This window comes from Chlorocebus sabaeus, chromosome 9 (assembly GCF_047675955.1).
Source record: "Chlorocebus sabaeus isolate Y175 chromosome 9, mChlSab1.0.hap1, whole genome shotgun sequence".
Taxonomy (NCBI): Eukaryota; Metazoa; Chordata; class Mammalia; order Primates; family Cercopithecidae; genus Chlorocebus; species Chlorocebus sabaeus.
In genome coordinates this window covers 93,669,141-93,690,809 of record NC_132912.1, presented here as the reverse complement: position 1 = coordinate 93,690,809, position 21,669 = coordinate 93,669,141, and the positions used below count along the sequence as shown (strand labels likewise).

Genomic DNA, 21,669 nt, shown 5'->3' with positions numbered 1-21,669 from the left:
AAGCAATCCAATGTTTTTACTGATCAACCCCAAATTTGTTATCTTTCTCACACCTAATTTGACAGCAGTTCTTTGTAATGACTCTTTTCCAAACCTTTCCAAAGTGTTGACTTAGTTTTCCTGGGAATTCTTCATTTGCCCCCAATAGTTCATCAATTTTCATATTTAAAAAATTAATTTACATAAAATGCTAAATATAGCTGGCATAAACAGATTTGTGAATAAACACAGCTGACTAAACTTAAGTGGGGTGAAGACAAAAGCAAACTGCACACAAGGAAGTGGCAGACTTTTGGTGTGTGGGCTCAGCAGCACTGGCCTCAGTTTTACAGAAGGAATGGGTAGGTTAATCCATCAAATTGGCCAAGTGGTAGTCAAAAATGCTTTTGGAGCCATCATGTTTAATATACACAAAAAACAGACACATACGAACATATATATGTACGCATAAAATATTCTTCTACTTTAATTTTGCCATGGGTTTTTATTGTTGTCATTTTAAAAATCAAGAGATTTTAAACTTTATTAAATGTCTTTTTGGCATCTATTAAAAATATTCTGATTTTTCTCTTTGACCTATGAATATGATAAAGGATACTGCATTAAAAAGAACTGGAAGGCCGGGTATGGTGGCTCATGCCTGTGCCTGTAATCCCAGCACTTTGGGAGGCTGAGGCGAACAGACTGCTTGAATCCAGGAGTTTGAGACCAGCCTGGACATGGCAAAACCCCATCTCTACAAAAAAAATACAAAAATTAGCCGGGATGTGGTGGTGCAGGCTTGTGGTCCCACTTACTCGGGAGGCTGAGGTGGGAGGATGGCTTGAGCCCAAGAGGCAAAGGCTGCAGTGAGCTGAGATTGTGCCATTGCAATCCAGCTTGGGCGACAGAGTGAGACCCTGTCCCCCCCCAACAAAAAAAAAAAAGAATAAATTTCACCTGGTCATGATGTACTTTGTTTTAATGGTTTTTTAAATCAGTATTTTATTTAAACATTTATATTCATTGGTAAGGTTATAAAGCTTTCTCTTTTTAAAATTGTATTTTATCTTTTATCCAACCCATAGAACTGTTTTCTCTTTTTTTTAAAAAAAAATTCTTATTTAGTTGTACCTCTGGCTCCACTCCATCGTGTTTTAGAGCCCTTACATTAATATTGCATAAATGTACATATTTGCGTAAAAAGCTACTTCTACTTAATATGATCCCATTATAAAAATAAATTATTTCCAAAATTGGCTGAGTCCAATGCTTTGCTATTTTTAATACAGCTATTAGGAAAATCAATATTAGGTTTTTAGGGGTTTCTAACTAAAAGTAAGGAATCCTATTTCAAAGACCTCCCATAGGTATGAAGCAGTGAAGGAAGAGGCCAGGTGTAATTTCACATGTGTATCCTCTCTCGTTCCACAAATTCTATAGCAATTCTTTTAGAAAAAAATGCTGATTTGATGAATACATGGAAGCAGCTTCAAGATCAACTAAGGCACTTCTTCAATGTAAGTTTGAATATCTTCAAAATAACTACTATTTGAGTATGAACAAGAAACTTTCGAAAGAAGCTCTTAAAATATTCAAACATCTGGCTGCATGTGGTGGCTCATGTAATCCCAGCACTTGAGGAGGCCAAAGCAGGAGAATGGCTTGATCCTGGAAGTTTGAGACCAGCCTCGGCAACATAGTGAGACCATGTCTCTACAAGGGAAAAAAAAACAACAAAAATAGCCAGGCCTGGTAGTGCACACCTGTAGTTCCAGCTGCTTGAGAGGCTGAAGTGGGAGGATCGCTTGAGCCCAGGATTGAGGTTGCAGTGAGCTGTGATTATGCCACCGTACTCCAGCCTGAGCAACAAAGCAAGACCCTATCTCAAAAACAAAACAAAACAAAAATACCTGAAACATCCTATTCAAGTATATCTGCTGTTATTTATCACTTACACAAAGGAGAAATAAATAGTCTTTCTCTCTTAAAGTACATCTAAATTCATTAAGCTGGCAGCCTATTAAAAAAATGCTTCACTAGGTTTCATTTGTTGTTTTAATGGATTGGAAGTAAAACTGTTTTTATAGGCTATTGATTTCTAGCTCCAAATGAAAACAGTAAATCACACAAAGGTTTTATTTCTGTTGTGGCTGATGAACTATAAAAGGGAAGAAGGGAGTGCTGACAGAGACTGGGGCATGCTTTTCAGCTCTCACACTTGGCTTTCTTAGAAGCTGGAAGACAATCTTCATCCCCTTCTGATGGGCGAGGTTTCTTCACTGTAGAAATAATTCCAAAAGCAGTCTTTCTAGTTTCTATAAAACAAACAGGGAAACCATTTGTGCTTGAAGTTAAGACATAATTTAAAAGGAGGTGGTTTAACATATTACTTTGGCTTACAGCACTAGTAAATGATAAGCCATAATGAACTGCTATGGGTGCTAGTGCCATTTACTGTCATTATCTTTTTTCCCAACATACACAAATATCAATATATTAACATCTAATTCATACCTGAAGATTACCTCATGGGTAAAACTGCAGGACAGTGTTATCTCCAGTGGTCTGTCCATGGCATCTTATGTAGCCAGAACCCCGTCATAGACATTAGTGTAGCAGATACTTTATATATGATAGACAGACAAATCAAGAGAGCACACACAGCAATCGAGTGTATGGCTCCCAAGTGGAGCACATGTTTGCCTCATTTTACAGCATGTACCCTATCTCTCTCATTAGAACATCAAGGTACCTCTGAAGAATCAATTGTATTATACTGCCAACACTCAACAATGGCTTGGCTATGCAAAATGTGTTCAATAAATACTAGTTGAGTTAATGAATAAAATCAAACTCATAAATTTATTGATCTCTTTAACTGGTGACAATGAGCAAAGAATTAATAGAAATTATTAAATGCTTAGATTAGGTTGGCAGCAGAGTTCAACTTAAATTTAACCAATTTCTCCTAGAAACCTACTAATAGGCTAGGCACTGTGTCCATATACAGAGGGTATTAAGACGCCTAACAGTCGGTGCTTTTCCCCATAATACATGCATGTGAGAAGCACAATAAGAGCAAATATAATAGGAGTGGAGGCATCCACAAGAATTAACTGCTGGATAAAGCAATGAGGTATTATATAAAGGTGACACTACTCTGAATAGGGTAAATGGAATAAGAAAAAGAGAAGTATTCCTTTACAAAGCCATGGAGAGAAAGGTAAGAAGAACCTAGGTAAGACAGTTTAGAGGACAATATATGGCTGATGTGAAGAAGGAATATGAAAAAATTAGGAGAAAACGAGGCCGGAAGGGTAGCTTATGAAAGGCCATAGTGTCATGAAAATAGACTCCAACTCTGTTCTTAGAAAGGGAAAGGGATTATGGAGAAGGAGAGAGATACCCATTAGCTACAAAGGTGGCAGAATCAAAACAACTTGACCAGAATTTAGCTATGAATTATTTCTTATTTCAAATAATAAAAATAAAGTCAACTATAAAGTGTTAAGCATTATTTTCCCATTTATCAAGATTAACTTAGTAAATCTGCTTTGCCAATTATTTTAAAACACTTTTATTTGTAAAAGGGATAAAACTGCTCTCAAGGTTATTAAAATGTCAATATGAGAACCTCAAAATAAAAACTGTCAATTATTTCTATTTCACCAAATGAAAAACGTCACACTTAATAGCTATTAATTTATATCACTGATTCTCTACCCATATAGTCTAGTCTAAAAATCACCTGAAATAAAACATTGTGAAAATCAGCACTTTTAAACAAAATGCATTAATTTCTTTAGTGTCTTTTAAAAATAAATGCATTTCTGTAACAGCGAGAAGTTGTATTTGGGTATGCTTTAGTTTACAAAATGTTTTCACATATAGTATTTCCTTTAATCATCTTGCCAAGGAAAATCTAAAGGATTATTTACAAGTGAATAATTTTGTTCACAAGGGGCTAAGGCAGGTGTCCCCAACAGGTTCATTTTGGTCCAGGGGCTGACTGACAGCATGAACTTTGTCAATCACAGGCCAAAGACTCTGACCTTGGGCCTCTTTCCTCTATCCTTTCCATACAACCTCCTCAGAATTGCTATTCATTAGTTTCTGGATTTCTGGACCCCCAAGGAACCTAATTCTGATTTCCTGTGGCAAGCCTTCCAAGTTGAAAGCCAACTACTATGTGTCCAAAGTCTTCTGTTTGCCAGGTATCCATGCCTGCACCACTGTCATGATTCCTCTCATCATGAGGTTTCCAGACCCTTTAAAGACCGAGTAGACATTTTCCAATAGTGTTTCAGTGCACTGCTGTCCTTCTTAAATGTGGCACTCAGAATGATACAGATGCTGGCTGAGATTTCATAAGTAAGAGTATAATAATGAGGCTTTGCATTTCCTTGCCTCAGAATCCTTTATTTCTAATATTACCTAAGCTGAATTAGCAATCTTAAGAACACATCACACTACCGTCTCATACTGATCCCAATGGCAACGAAAACCAGGGTAACCATATTTTATCATCTATTTAGGACACTCTTCAGGGAATAGAAGTGCTAATAAGGTCACAGAAACAGCAGGCATAAACTAGAACTGTCCTGGGTACACTGGGGTGAATGGTAATGCCACCTGAAGTTCACAAGTCTTCTTTAAGTTTAGCTCCTATAAAAGCCTGATTTTAGACACAGAAAGACAAACATCACATGTTCTCACTCGTTCGTGGGATCTAAAAAACAAAGCAACTGAACTCCTGGAGACAGAAAGTAGAAGGATGGTTGCCAGAGGCTGGGAAGGGTAGTAGGGGGCTGAGGGGGAGGTGAAGATGGTTAATGTGTACAAAAAAAATAGAATGAACAAGACCTAGTATATGACAGCACAACAGGGTGACCATTGTCAATGTAACTTAATTGTATATTTAAAAATAACTAAAAAAGCATAATTGGATTGTTTATAACACAAGACAAATGTTTAAGGGGATGGACACCCCATTTTTCATGATGTGATTATTATGCATTGCATGCCTATATCAAAATATCTCAGTACCACATAAATATATACACATACTATGTACCCACAAAAAGAAATTCTAAAAAAAAAATACATTACATATTATATATTGTATGCTGAACAGCTGAGTTCTTAAAGTCAAATGCAGGACTTCCTATTTCCCTATATATAAAATTATATATGTATTTGTATTTTAGTTACTGTTTCTTGTTTAGTCCATTTTGGAACCCTAACTGTTACTCAAAATCTTGATGATTGTTTATTTAAAATAGATCAAAATAATGACAGAACTACGAAAGTGTGAACCAACTGTTCCCTAATTTCAAGAAAATCATCATAAAAAATCTCAATTAATTTGATCACTCCTAAAGCTTATGTGATGAGTTTTAGGCTACATAACACAAAAATCTCAAACTAAAAATGTTGAAACTAAAAGCAAAAATCATCTAATTTATGGCAAGCCAATACAGTAAGCAGTTCTCTCAAGTGGAAATCAGATCAATAAAGCCCAACACACAAGCCCTCAATAACCTAGCTATTCATGACAAATAACTTAGTCTATATGTAGCGATCTACTTTGAAGTTTAAAATTCATTTGGGTGATATCAATGAAATTGCTTCTTAACCACTACAACTAGTCCTAAGGATTATAAAGATAATGAAGACAAAACAGTGATCAAAAGCTTAAGTTGTTTTAATAAAATTTCATTTTCATTTTCCAAAGTTTCAGCATACTTTCAATTTTTAACATCTGATGAATAGGAAATTCAGTCAGTGAAAAGGTACGTATACAAAACGTAAGTAAAAAATGTACAGTCTGGCCAGGCATGGTAGCTCATATCTGTAATCCTACACTTTGGGAGGCTAAGGCAGGATTGCTTGAGCCCAGGAGTTCAAGATCAGCCTGGCTAACATAGTGAGACCCTGTCTTTATTTAAAAACAGAAAACAACAACAACAACAACAACAACAACAACAACAACAACAGTACAGTCTGGACACAACTTGACCATGGTATCAAACATGGGAAAAGAAACATTCTGAGTTATAATAAATGTAAAAGTTACAGTCTATGTTTTGTTAGTTGGATTTTTAAAATGTACTTGTTTTTGTTTTCCTAATAAATAGTTTAATGTATATTTTTAATATATCAGTTCTCTAAAACAGATTTTCAACAGGGAAAGCACGGCCCTTTGGTGAGGGAGAAGAAGGGAGATTAGAAGTCTATCAAAATGTGGGCAGGAGCACACATGTATAGCTGGAGGAACTATTCAATACTCTTTCTGTAATGAAAACTATACTCATTCTACAAACTTTAGAAAGTAAAGCCTGAAGTGAGGGTGAGAAAACACTGATGGCTATGGTTAGAACAGGTTGAGAAAAGACGACCCCAAAGGAACTCAGGAGGATAGGGCAATAAAAATAGGTATGGCTGTAAAAATGACTTGCTTCTAACATGACCATTCAGTTTGTACTGGAAGAACTTGCTTACCTCCGTGGAGAAGTGCTGCTCGGCAGTTGGTGGATACCGCAGCCTTGGCATCACTTTCAGAGAGCCCAAACAGCAAGCCTCTTGGAGGAGCATTAAAGATTTCAACCCGGAGTCAGCCAAGGACACGAGACTAACACAAACATAACAGAAAGTGCCAGCTAACCTGGTCGTGTTGAGAGGTTAATTAATTCAACAGCAGTTCTTAGTCCAACTGGAACATGCATCTGAGAAAAGACTCATTTAACTCTAAGCTTTTATCATATGAAGTCCCCCGTTTCCTCTTTTCTATCTCAGGATTAATTAAAAAACAGAAACATAAAGATCTCTATAAGGTTATACAATTTATTTTTGAAGTTATTAATTGGTAAACTTACAGTAAAAGGTTGAGAAAAATACCACATTCAACTATAATACAGCTTTGAATTCAAAATTTCCTGAAGACAATGTCAACAACTTTTACTCAGAAAAGGATACAGGTTTGCCACATCATATGGCCCTCTTATTTCTAAAGGCTGAAATAAAATGAACAAAGAGTGGATACGAGAAAATTATTTATAATATTTCAATAACTTATAGCAAATTAATAGAATATTTAAGTATCCAAAACTAAAAAATTACATAAATTTAAGTCCTTATAATTTTGATGGGTTTTATAGTTTTTGAAAATATAAGAGAAGCTTGAAAAGCATTCTGTAAAAGTATAAAAGAAAAACCATATAAACAAAAGTTGAAGCCTAAAGAAAATGGGGATAAATTTTACTGTTTAGCAATTACAATGAGCAAATGCAGTTAAAATAGAAAAAAATGCAACAAATATTCATTTACTATTTTAATTTATCTCCTAGAAACTGCAAAGTTTTATAACCTGAAAGATGAAAATAAAGTACTTCATGCTAGACTTACCCTTTCTGCAGCACTAGATATAATTACATTCTACAAAATAGAAAGTGATTAATATTAATCTTAGATAAATGCAAAAAAAAAAAAAGGAGAGTTTCATAATATAAATAGCCAGTAATCACATTTTAACATTTAAGGCTCAAATACCATCTTCTTTTAAAGATAAGGTAAATGATTAAGGTGAAAAAAATGAAAGATTTCATTTCAAACTAAAGGCAAAATATGTTTTCCTAACAGATCTTAGTACAGATGAATTAAGTTTAAAAAACAAGATGAAAAGGTCACATAATCTTAATTCAACTCAGTGAGGACAATTGTTATTCTAGACTTTTCTTTCACAGTATGTAAACTGCAAATTTTTATCAAAAGATATGGCTTCCAACACATCTTTTTCTCCCTTATATTATTCTTCCCTTGGTATTTTTCTTTCCTTTAAAACTAGCAGAGCTCACTGAAATGGGAAAATTTGTTCCTATGCTTTGAGAACATTCTGCGTTAAGGAAAAGGAGTCAGTTTGACAATTCCAGTGTACCACTAATAATAAACTGCCAGATGCGAAAAACATCCTAAAATTATAGAACCATACCTTTCCTTTGCAGATTTGCATCAAATTGAGGGCATTGGAAATTGTATACCTTCTCATTGTGGAGTCTTTGATAGCAGGGCTATAGACAAGTTCAAAAGCCAGGCCTCGGTCAATTGCCTTCACAGGAAATAAAGAAAACTGTCAGAGATAAACATGCACTGGCCTACTTCATTTTCACAGATTCTCTCTTCACCTCCTTCCTCACTCCCTACCACTCACCCCTTACATGTCAAGGTACAGCTTTATGAAAGACACATTAACACTCAAATGGCACCACCCACAAGGAGAAGAAAATAAATCTGTGGCTCTACTTGATCAAAAGAGTTTATCTTGGCTGTGGGGAAGCTGACATTACATAAACAGGAATTATGAAGAGGCTAAGAAGAACAAAGTCCCAATGGGGTGAGAGAGAGGGGCTATTACTCTATGCACTATCAAAAGGAAAACAGAAATGTACTCCCTACATTTAGAGTAAACTGTATGCAAACATAGTAAACCAAGTAATCTGACCTACGAATGCACAAAGAGACAAAGAAATGAAGAGCTGAAAAAAGCCCAAAGAACCAAGGGTGGGTAGGTCTTTCAGGTAAGTAATTTATTACCTATATGTTGAAGAGAGAATAACAGCCATAGTTAATTGAGTGCTGACTATATGCTAAGAGAGTCTTATATGTAACATTTAATCCTTACTATAATATCTTTATAAAGCATTACTGCAAAGATTGCTAATTGCCCAGATATCTGTCCTCTCCTTTTTCTTTAGTAATAAAGGCCCTGGTTTTTCACTGGGCTTATAGCTGCACAACAAAAAAGAAGGAAGTGCCCGTGAAGATTCTGCCCAGCTCACCATACAAGCCTGGCTTTTTTCATGAGAAAAAGAAACTTCTTTATTTAATGTACTCTTACTACACAGGGATCCACAGGTAAGTAGATGAGTGGAAATGAGATTGAAATTAACCACCATACTATTCAGCTTTCCTAATGAGCACCTAAATGTCTTCATCCATTCACAGAAGATATGTTTTAAGCCCACCACGTGCAAAAGCTGAGATGGTTCCTGCCTTCTAAAAGTTCACATTTTAGTGGGGGAGACAGACGATCAATAACCACACAAAAATATAAAACTTCAACCGTGTTAAGTGCTATCAAGGAGAAGACTGGATGGGGGTAAGGAAGAAATTAAGTAGTTAAATAGCAGAGGAAGGTGCATTTTCATAGGGAGGTCAGACTTTTGCATTGGCAAAGTCTCCAAGGTTGCAGCATGGCAGTACGTAGGGAAGGTCAAATGCTGGAGAAAAATAATGAGGAAGACAGGCTAAAGAGGATGGGAAGGGCTAACTGTGCAGGCCTTTAGAGCTGATGGCGAGGATTATTCCTAATGAAGAAAACATCTGAAGGATTTTCAGCATAGAGAGGATAATCAGATTCTCACCCTTTCAGTGTTTAAGATAGGTAATTTGTCCACATGACTCACAAAGCAACATAACAATAAAAAGTACTGTTTGCATCTCTGATCCTATCTGCCCTATCCCCTCCTCCAATAATCACTTTTATTAATTTCTTGTGTCTTCTTCCAGAGTTTCTTCATACAACTATAAGCAAATATGAATAGATACTATTTTTCTTTCTTATCCAATTGCAAAAGTCACTTGGGTGGCAGTACTCTTTCCAATGAATAAAGAATGGTAGGCATGTTCTAGGCAGTATGATCCAAGTCTCTGCTTGGCAAATGAGTTTCGATTGCCCAGAGTACGAGTTGAGACTGGCCCAGCTGTGACTCCTAGGGTTTACTCCTGAGCATTTACAGGGAATGGAGAAACTTGTCTTTTTCTAGAACTGGCAGTCTCTCTTGATTTAATTCACTTGCACTTCAAGGCCCCTTCTACTTTTCCTTCCTGAACACAGATTTCCTTAATTCTTCCTCTGGCTTCAAGGCTCCCAGATTTTATTTTAGATTTTCCTGTCTGTCTGATTCTAGTTTGGTTAGAATTTAAATGCTATTTTCCACACTGCAACCTTCCCCTCTCTCATTTTTTGACTTTTCCCCATCTCTAATTCTTTACCTGTGTTGATTATTTCTAGGAATGACATTTGTTAAGATAATATTTCTGTCATAGTTGAATGTGTATCTCATTCTCTCTGGGAAGCTTGTACACTTCTTGAGAGCTAGACTGCCTTTTACATAAAAAGTGTGTATTTATATTTTGAGTGAATAAATAGTAGCTTATGGAGAAGATGTCCTGTGATAACGTTGTTCATTATAGACGATCCATCATCAAAGGAACCTCGATGCACCTGGCTAACCAAAAGCCACAGATAAACAGAAACATCCCTTTTAGCCATATTATCAGCCATCTCCTTGGCTATATATTTTACCAAAACTATTAATTAGCTGAAGAGGCTGACCTGTATTTCTTTTCCTTATCCTTCTAGTTGTGGAACTATAATACAAGGCAATAGGATGATGAAGAGGGGAAACAAATGAAAGAGATGAATGATACATAGAGTTGGATGGCTAGATCTCAAAATATTCCTAATTGACTGAATCTAAATTTCTAGACCCTTGTGGGGACCAAATCAAAATAAAAACAACTTTTGTAGGGGGAAGGGGAGAAAAAAAGGATATTATCAGCATAATTATTTTTTAAGAAAAAAGTTCTGATTTTCATCTTGGTACATGAATCAAGTTTACTTTAAAACTGCTATAGGAATTCTTGAAAAAGAAAAATTAAAAATAATGCGCTATTGAAGGTTGTGAATATTTCTTTCACAATATCTCATTTTAAATTTTTAGATGGATAAAATACAGACTCATTACCTGGGATCTTGCTGTAAGACCATTTGAATGCAAATTGACTAAAGCTCATCAAATGATTGTTCATAACAGCCTCTTCTTAACAGTGCCTGCCTGATTAGCTTTTGTTCTCATGTCTGACCAAAGGTTCTGGCATGGGTGGGTGATCAGATTTTTTTCCTAATGAGAAATAATGGTTATAAAGATGCTACTAAGGACAGGTGTGTGACAGTTGAATCAAGACACACTGGCACTAAAATTCTAAGTATTAAGCAAAGCCTTAGAGAAAGACAGAAGAAAATAAGGAGCTGATTACTGGGACAATATACTGATTCCCTGTTAATGTCATAAAAATTAGTTCTTTATTCATTCAAATGAATGACACCCTTTCAGTGTTTAAGATAGGTAATCTGTCCACATGACTCACAAAGCAACATAAGAAAACAATAAAAAGTACTACTTGCATCTCCGATCCTATCTGCCCTATCCCTTCCTCCAATAATCACTTTTATTAATTTCTTGTGTCTTATTCCAGAGTTTCTTCATACAACTATAAGCAAATATGGATACTATTTTTCTTTCTTATACAAAAGGTAGTCTGCTACATTCTTGTCCTGACATGAAAGCTTTTCCAAGTCAGCTCATAACTTTCTCTGTTTTACAGTTGCACAGTATTATATTGTAGAGGTATATTATGTATTTAACCAAATCTCTACTGATAGCCTTTGGGTGGTTTCAGTGTATCTGTAGAATAACACTGAAGTGGGATTGCTAGTCATAATGGGTTGAATCATGTCCTCATCCACAAAAGACATGTTGAAGCCCTAAACCTCAGTACCTCAGAATGTAATCTTATATTTGGAAATAGGGTCACTGTAGATGTAATGAGTTAAGATGAAGTCAGAATGGAATAGGGTAGGCCCCTAACCCAATATGACTGGTGTTCTTGTAAGATGATGGCCATGTGAAGACACAGAGACAAACAGGGAGAACACACTGAAGACAAAGGCAGAGATTGGAGTTATGTAGCTGCAAGCCCAGGATTACCAAAGATTGTCAGAAAATCACCAAAAGCTAAAAAGAGGCAAAGAAGGCGGTCCTATAGATTTCAGAGGGAACAAGTCCATGCTGACACCTTGATTTCAGACTTCCAGGCTTCAGAACTGTGAGATCATACAGTTTAAAACTGTTGTTTAAATCAGTAAATGTATTTGTAATTTGAAGAGTTGTTGCCAAATTACACACCCTCCATGTAGGGATTGTTCCAATTTACACTGTTACAAGCAAAGTATGAGAATGACTGCTTTCCTGCAGTCTTACAACAGAGTGTACCTCTAATCACACAGGTGATTTTAATGTGAAATCTCTTACTATGATAAATTTAATCATCTTTTCATATGTCTAAGGCCTGTTTGCATTTCCTTTACTGTGAAATGCCTTTTTCATATTCTTAATCCATTTTTTTGTATTGTTCATCTTTTTTTTTTTAACTTATTAATTTCTAAGCACTCTTTGGTCTTTCTGTGTTAAGGAAGTAAGCTTTTTGTCTATGACATGAGTGAAAATTTTCCGTCAGTTTGTCATCTGTCTTTTAACTTTGTTTCTGGAGTTGTTTGCTGTTGTTGTTGTTTTTGCCACAGAAATTTTTAATACTGGCACTGAATGGACACAGTACTTAACACATTAGATTCATGTGTGATAAAACAAAGTTTACAGAACACTCACATCCAAATCAAGTATTTATAGCACGATTCATGGAACTACCTCACTGCTTTAGATATTACTTACTAAACATCTCTCAGTGGGGAGTAATTGGACCACAAAGACAGAAATGGATTAGGGTTAAAGGAAGGGCTGAGGGGAAAACATCAGAGTGTAAAACATATAAGATCCCTTAAAATAACTCAATAAGCTTGAAGTCAGTGTTAAATGACAATAACATTGAAATGGAAATAACATTGTAAAAAAATCAAAGGGAAAGTAAAGAGATACGTGCAGCTTTAAGAACATCCTTCTTCTCACAACCTGAATTCATAAAGCTCATGTTTTAAAATATGAAATTACTCTGCTTAACAAAGAGTACTGCTGTAAAGTAACTTTAAATAGCATTTCCCAGTAGGAAATGACAGATTTGGAATCAAAGCTTGAGTACAAATCCCTAGTCAACCCCTTGAGAGAGTCATTTCACTGTGTGAACCATGAACTACCTGAGAAAGACTGTATTATCTGCATATGGAGATAATTAATATCTACCCCATCCCAAAGCTGCTGGGCCACAGCAGGTATCAAACTGCTCGTCATAAAATGCTAAATAATCTGAAGTCATGTGATTATCCAAGAAGAGGAGTGGAATCCAATTTTTTAGAAACACATCTATCACATGATAGAGTTGCAATGACAAGTTACTTAGACTCCAGAAGAGGTTTGTGGGAGATTTTAGAGGAAATTGCATAATTGAAATCATGGTGCCCTAAGCATGCAGTGAAGATGACAAAAGGCAGAAGAGTTGCAAAGTACACAAATGGAGTGTCTGGCATGCTCTAGAGCTCCTGGGCCCTCCTTCACAATCCCAACCTTCCAAGCTGAAGATCCTCACATGGCGTCTGGCCTATTGGTAAAATATGAACGACTTACCTTTCTTAATACTGCTTTTCACCACAACCAAAGAAAAGGGCCCAAATCGTAACAAAATTAAGATCTGTGCTTAATTTAAAGTAACCCTGGCCGAGGCAGGTGGATCACTTGAGGTCAGAAGTTCAGAAGCAGCCTGGCCAATATGATGAAACCCCATCTTTACTAAAAATACAAAAAAATTAGCCAGGTATGGTGGCAGACGTCTGTAATCCCAGATACTTGGGAGGCTGAGACAGGAGAATCGCTTGAACTGAGGAGGCAGAGGCTGTAGTGAGCCGAGATCACACTACTGCACTCCATCCTGGGTGACAGAGCAAGACTCCGTCTCCAAAAAAAAAAAAAAAAAAAAAAGTAATCCTTATAAAGTGATCCTTTTAAAGCCAATCTATGAACTTCTCAAGGCCAAAAACAGGTTTATTCTCAAAGCCAAGGGAACATGCAAGGACCAAGACTGAAGACTGAACTATTACCCACACCTACTTACTACATGTTCTGTGCTCTCACAATGTATACATTTCCACCCTTTGTGTAGACAAATAGCTCCACAGCCAGACTGGATATTATGTTACAAATAATACACACATACCTATACCACAACTATTATCCAACAAGCTGGACCCTGTATGTTTCCAACTCTCTCTTTAATAAAAAAATAGGTGAATAAATTAACAGGGACGCTTCTGCTTCTTGACCAATTCACAGTGCAGCCTACTCCTCTACTAGATGAAGACTAAAAATAATCTTGTGCAGCCTTTCTTTCCACTCCATCATCTAGTTTTTATTAAACAACATATGTAAAATGTTCACACCAGATTTTTTTTAAAGCAGACACTGTGTTAAACTGCGTATCCCTCTAACTTGACAAAATTTTTTACTTTTCAGAATTCTTAAATTGAAAAATGTAGGAATTAAGCCAAAAATGCCCATCAAACAAAAGTAGCTTTCCTGAACTTCCCAATGGAATCAGGGGTGGGGTGTCCTGGTGTCACTATCTTGAATGCCACTGTCCTCCTCATGTTGCCCTGCTGCCCCATTTCCCTCACTGCATATACTTCCTGCTGAATGCGGACATCCAGCTAGTGACCAACAACGAGAATTTGGCCACATCCCCTATGCTGTACCCTGAGATGCTAAGCTCAACATGTACTTATTCACTCAACAAACTGTAAGGAGGACTCATTATAGGCAAGACAGTGGAGTACTTAAAAAAGGACCATGACACAGCTAGTGTTCTCTAGAAGCTCACACTCTGGTTTAAACAATAATACAAGTTCCTAAGAACCCCAATTAAAAGCTCTCACCGAAGTAGCCACTGGGAATCTTACCATTGTTGTGAGACATGAGGAATTATGTGCTGTGCACTGCTGTCCAATCCATGGACTTGGCCTTAGCATCACATGCTAGCTCCTCCCAACCAAGGTCACAGTATCGTATGTGGGCTTATTCAGGCAAAGCCGTCTAGAAAATGACCTTCCTAGTTCATTAAGGTGAAGACAAAGGTGAAAAAGTTGTAAGTTCACTAGCAATTTGCTGAGTAGCTATATTGCCCAACTCTGGGGGTGCTACTTCCATAGAAACTGTATTGGCAGTATGAGGCTGGTAAAAAGGTTAGGCAAACTTCTAAAGACAGAGATTGCTACCTCTGGAGAGAAACAATATGTGAGGCCAACAAGATTGTCATAACCTTTAGTACTGTATTAATTTGTGGCTTTTATCATAGGTACCTGGGGCACATCAGAGATCTTGACAGACAACCAATCACAACTTTCCTAATCCTGTGTGACTAAAGAGCTGAATGACTTCTTGCAGTTTTTCATTTCCCCACATTTGACAAACGAGCTGCTGCACAACATAGATTTCCAAGTCGAAAATGTGGTGATTCAGGGGTTTTTCACTGTTTACTTATTTATAAGTACTGGCAACAACACAAGGAACCAATGATTTGAGCTTAGCCTATATTGTTATGTTCACTAGTACTGTCAATATTTACCCTAGGCCAGGCATGGTGGCTTATGCCTGTAATACCAGCATTTGGGTAGGCTGAGGAAGGTTAGGAATTTGAGACCAGCCTGGCCAACATGGTGAAACCCCATCTCTACTAAAAAAAAAAAAAATACAAAAATTAGCCGGACACGGTGGCATGCACCTGTAATCCCAGCTACTTGGGAGGCTGGGGCAGGAGAATTGCTTGAACCCGGGAAGCGGAGGTTGCAGTGAGCCAAGATCGTGTCACTGTACTCTAGCCTGGGTGACAGAGCAAGACTCCGTATCAAAAAAAAGTTTACCCAACAAGAGCTTTCATGTTTGTCCCTTGAAATACATGATTACATATTTTTAGTTTGAGTAGCATATTTTTAGGGGTAGAACATAAGCTAACCTAAATTTTTCCACATTGGGTGGGTAAGGCGTGGTGGCTCACGCCTGTAAGCTCAGCACTTTGGGAGGCTAAGGTGGGAGGATCGCTTGAGCCCAGGAGTTCAAGACCAGCCTGGGAAACACGGTGAGACCCCAACTTTACAAAACATAAAAAAGTTAGCCAGGTGTGGTGGCATGCACCTGTAGTCCCAATTACTCAGGAGACTGAGGTAGGAGGATCACTTGACCCCAGGAGGTTGAGGCTGCAGTGAGCTATGATCATGCCACTGCACTCTAGCCTGGGCAACAGAGTAAGACCCTGTCTCTAATAATAATAATAATAATAATTTATTATTATTTATGTATATATAATTTATATATATATAAATTTTATATATAATTTATTATAATAAATTATTATTTTTGCCACATTGAATTTTCCCATACCAATTTTCCATTTTCTCCTCCTATTGTCTCCCCCGATTCTCAAGCCAATGCCTTAGCACCAAAGAGAATTAAAATTGAGAAAGTTACGATTTTACAGAGGCAAAAGAGCAGGGGAATTATCCTGTTTTGAAAAACTTCTTACAAAAATTAATCTTCTGACTCTGATAGGATTGGATACGTAATTTGGACTGTATTTGCTAAACTCTTTTTTTCTCCCTGGATACCAGTTTTTGAGAACAGGAGACTAAGTAGGGTTTTGGAAGCCACTATTCTAAAATAGCATCTCAACTCTTCCTAGGATCTGATTGGCAAAGCAAATAGTTAACAGCTGTGCTGACCTTATGCTACTAAAATAGTTACTGGTGTGAAATAATAGTACCTTATGATGGAAATGGGAGGAAATTAAGACTTAGAAGAAGGCATGGCAGACGGAAGATGAAGGGTATGGGAAAACAAGAGAAAACTATGTAGAAGGGGAATGAGAAAAATTCTATAGCAGAGGGAGAAACAAAAAAGTTCTCTGAACACATGGCCATCCTATTAGGTTAATATAACTCTAGGCTCTTTGTGAATAAGCATGCTTCAACACACATTTTAATTTTGCATAGACCACGTCTATGTGATGTCATGCCCTGTTCCCTCTTGATTCTCTTTAGCTTGCTGGTGCCTCAAGGATCCTCTGCTTTTTATTTTTTCCCTTCCCCTTCTTTTTTGACTGCTCTGTTCCCTTAATAATCAATGTTCAAGTTATAAGTACCCATGATTATTAGCTATCCTCTCAAGAAATATCCTTCATAAATTTTGGGTTCTATAGCCTTTTAAAAACATCTTAATAATTAACTGGATATTTTTCATTTTAAACTTTCTTTCTCCCTTTGTTCAGCTTTCAAAACTAAAATTCTCTTTTCTAAAACCGCCTCCTATTCCCTAGTCTTTGCTTTTCCTTCTAAGAACACTGGTTTCTTCTGCTTCTTTTCCAATTTGCTAATGTAAGTTTCTAAGATTCAAATACAGAATGGAAAGTATAACACTTACCACATTAATAGGAGGTCTTTTGAAGTAAAATGGTAGTTTCTCTGTTACAGTTATGCAGACTAAATCCACATCTAAATGTGTACAAGCAATCTGTAAAGAAGAAAAAAATAGGTAAGGCCAAAAGGAAAATTGGCACAAGTAAGAACGGGAGATAGGGTCAAACCCGATATAATGAAATATAAGTATGGTTCACTCATAGGTGTTTTGATGGTTCTGTGTTGAAATACATCTGACCTTTTACAAAGTCAACTGTTTTGCTACTCTTTTAGGTTGGGTTTAAATGGTTTAACTGTAATCCAGCAAAAGTGGATTATGTCCATAGACTTTCTCAAAAGACGGAGCCTAGAGACTCTCTAACTCATATGGTCTGCTACATAAGGACGGTTTGTGGAGTGAGGCTCAGTTTCTGGAAGATTACTTCAGACTGTTCCAGAAAGAAGAAACTGACTATTCTAAATCCAAGGAAAAAATAAGCCAAATGGAATGTATACATGGTCCATTTATCCCACAAACTATTTATCGAACAACTCTGTGCCAAGAATTGTCCCAGAGCTGTGGCTCCTATCAAGTCTAATGAGCAGCTAAAGAAGTATGAACACAGCACCTCATGACATTTGTTCAAAAACTAATAGAAGGAATCTACATAAATAGTTAAAGCAGAGCTATTACAAGTCAAATGATAACGAATGCATTTTCTCAACTTTTAATTTCCCTTTCCATTGTTTTAATTTTTGCTATGACTTGTTGAGTAATACTCTGCATTTTCTTCTCAAAGAGATTGGAAACTGCTTATAAAAACCATATACAAGATAAAATAAACAGATAAGAAAATCAGGATAAATGGAAAATCAGGGAAGAAAAATAAAGCTGGGAAAAGGTTACTAGTGTAGAGGGCAAGCCAGAAGACATTGCTGGAAGAAATATACCTGGCTCTGATTCTGCCATTATTTGGTTTATAGTGATAAAATATTTGGCTGTTATACATTACATTAAAAATAAAGCTTATTGACAATGCTAGTGTGTACAGGCTTGACAGACAAATCCAAACTTCCAGGATGGCTATGCTGACAAAACAACATCAGTGGCACGTACCAGGGGAAAGGGCAGAGTAAGGAAGAGCAGAGAAGAGGGAGCAATAGCGACCTGCAGGATTGGTGTCAACCTTCAGCAATGACAGGAATACTGTGTCTTGCCCTTTTTCTTCAGAATCCCCACTTCAGTCACTCCTACTCCAACCCCAGGGCTTTAGGAAGCAAGTAGAGATCAGAGGTTGGCTAGCTTTAAAACAGTCATAGTAACTTAGTAAGCCTGGGAAGCAATATTGTTTTGGTAGAAATAATTGGCTCATAAAGAATCTGCCCCATCCCAACTGCCACAGCTGTCCAACTCATAAAAGTCATTGAAAATTTAATAAGAGTGGATGAAGGAAAGCTCTGAATGATAGCTGAAACAAATTCAGTTCTGTTCACCATTTTTTATCTATCATACTGGCAAAGATAAAAAAGTTTAGTACTACCTTGCTGACATGAGAATGAATAAACAGGCACTCACAAGGTATTTAAATCAGTATAAGGTCTTGAAAAACATTTTAGCAATGGCTACCAAAATTTTAAACACGCACACCAGCAATTCTACTTATAGGTATGTAGTAGGTATAAGTGAAGTCTCCTATAGAGAAGTCTCTATAAGTGTAGAGACTCTAGAAATATATTATGTAGCTATATGCCCTACAAAGGCTCAGGGGACATTAGTACAATGACAGTCATTGCAATACCAATCATGAAAGACTAGACACAATTAAATATCCCTCAATTTTACTTAAATAAATTATGATCCCTTTATATGACAGAATATGCCAACTCGTTAAAGGGAATGACGTACATCTCTAATGGATATTATGGAACAACCTCTAAGAAACTGTAAGGTGAAAGAAGCATGGTGTTAGGCAGGAAGGAAAGAGGAAAGGAGAAAGGGGGAGAACAAAGGAAAAAAAGATGAGGTAAATAGTATTTCTAAAAAGATACACAAAAACTATTACGAGTGGTTGCTTCTGGAAAAAATGGGGAGGGAGTTTTAGGTGGAAGTAAGGCGTACTTTTCAGTACCTTTGTAATGTTTAAATTAGTCATCATGAATATAAATTATTTCTTCAGTTTAAAAAGCTGATTAATTCTTTAAAAGCCTGTTAAACATTCTCCCCAGAATGAAGCTAAATTAGGTTACTTTTTCATACATATTGTTCCTTTCTTCCCTTCTCCTATATAAGAGTGGCCAATTAAACAATGGCTCTATGTTGGTTTAAGTATGTGCAAATACATGAACTAACATAAACTTTTAGTTACAAGGGACAGCTCCACATGGCTCCCTCTGACACTTCAACCTTAGAATGCCCCAAACTGAATTATTTTGTTATTTAGTTTTCTATTAACCAAAATGTCTAATTGATACTTTTAGATAACCACAAAATAAGAGTTAATGTTCACACTACAATGAAATGCTTTCTATATCATTTTAAAAGATTACATTATGCCCAATAGAGCCTTGGGGTTAAGAATCTTATCATGGTTTTCTCTGAAAACTGGTAGGTTACATATGAATTTACATCAGTTGTCCAAACCATTTTTTTTTTTGGCCAGCAACTCCCATGACAATTTAAAGAAAACGTATTCCCATAAACATGCACACGTATATACACATCTTTGCCTCTATGGCAGAAAAGGAATAGGACTGCAGGGGTTCATATTCCTCCCTGAATCCCTTTCAAAGATACCAGGTTGATAAATTGTGAAGAGGCAATCAGGCTTACCAAGGAAAAACAGAGATGCCCATTAACAGTGGCGCTCAACTTTAGTGTGTATAAAACTCCCCTAAAGAATGTATCAAAAATGGAGACAACCAGGCCCTACCTCCATTGATTCATTAAGTATGGCCTACTGATCTGCATTTTAATACACATCCCAGGTAATTCTAAAGCCAGTGGAGCCAGACCATACTCCAAGAAACACCAGGACACTCCCTTCCTCAAGATACTCTACAACAGTGCTCTGCAAAGGAAAGGCATGAATTTCAGGAGCAGGAAGAAAATAAAACTTTTATTTCCATTTACTTTTATTTTTTAAAAATAGAGACAGGGTCTCACTATGTTGCCCAGGCTGGTCTCGAACTCCTGGTCTAAGTGGTCATCCTGCCTCAGCCTCCCAAAGTGCTGGGATTACAGGCACAAGGCACTGGATCCAGCCTCCATTTACTTTTTTTTTTTGAGACAGAGTCTCGCTCTGTCGCCCAGGTTGGAGTGCAGTGGCGCAGTCTCGGCTCACTGCAAGCTTCGCCTCCCGGGTTCACATCATTCTCCTGTCTCAGCCTCCTGAGTAGCTGGGACTACAGGCGCCCGCCACCATGCCTGGCTAATTTTTTGTATTTTCACCGTGTTAGCCAGGATGGCCTCGATCTCCCGACCTGATGATTTGCCTGCCTCGGCCTCCCAAAGTGGTGGGATTACAGGCGCGAGCTACCACGCCTGGCCCATTTACTAAATTTTTAATTCACTATCTTAAGATTTGTTTTGTGTTTATGTAGTTTTTGTAAGGCACACCAGTACAATGAGAGATGCAAATAATTTATAAAAAACATATATATATTTGGAAGCAGGCTCAAAAAATTTTTAAACTGACAGGGTGCACAATCAAAGCAGGTTAGAGACCACTGGACTAAATAACCTGAATTCTCCTCAACCCGCTCAGCTGCTTTAAATCCTAAATGGGAATAATTGGTCCAGATGCTCCTGAAGCTTCTATGCAACTCTCTCTCTGTGTCATATTCCACAACTGTCCCACATTCCAAGGAGCCCTAACCAATGGACACCCTCAAAATCTTTAACCTCTGCCTTATCTCCTTAAGTAGTTATGGGGAGGGAGTTTCTGTGAGAAATCTTCCAGATACTCTGAGTAGAAAATAAAATGCTATGTTATGTCCTATGGAAATGATGCTATTTAATGTGGTTAGATTTTATACTATTGACATAAATGTGTGTCTGTGTGTGTGTATGCTTGATGACTCATCTTGGAGACCTAACTTAGTTTTAGAATACCACACCTATATAGATAGATAGCTGTTAGAATTCTAGATAATCAACTTACAAACAAAACAAATAAAATGACTTATAGAATGTAACTTAAGAAACAAACTGCTGGCATTTGACCTGATTCCAAACCACAATATACTTATAAAAGCTTTAAAAGAGATGTCTGTTAAAATTGATTTCCTATAGAAAACAAGGAGAACTCTAATTTCAATTTAATCTTAAGGAATGGGTAATATTTGGATAGAGAAGAGGAAGATGTTCCAATTTTTAAAACAGCATTTTCATATAACTTTTTGAGTATATGTGTAAAGTCAATACTTTGTGCTTTCTTCCATCTTCCAAAGTATTTTTGACA

The 21,669-nt window shown here is 36.9% G+C and overlaps 1 protein-coding gene across 1 annotated transcript in view; it reads right to left on the bottom strand.

The window, feature by feature from the left end:
• Positions 1–2,091: 2,091 nt before the first annotated feature.
• RPP30 (ribonuclease P/MRP subunit p30) overlaps positions 2,092–21,669 on the bottom strand; it is a 28,885-nt gene continuing 9,307 nt past the window's right edge. The window contains exons 6-11 of the mRNA XM_007963522.3: positions 17,235–17,324; positions 7,970–8,086; positions 7,387–7,416; positions 6,958–6,995; positions 6,484–6,563; positions 2,092–2,297 (exon numbers count right to left, since the gene is read on the bottom strand). Of these exons, the coding sequence (XP_007961713.1) occupies positions 2,188–2,297; positions 6,484–6,563; positions 6,958–6,995; positions 7,387–7,416; positions 7,970–8,086; positions 17,235–17,324 (465 nt within the window). The 3' untranslated portion in view covers positions 2,092–2,187. The remainder of the gene's footprint in view (positions 2,298–6,483; positions 6,564–6,957; positions 6,996–7,386; positions 7,417–7,969; positions 8,087–17,234; positions 17,325–21,669) is intronic.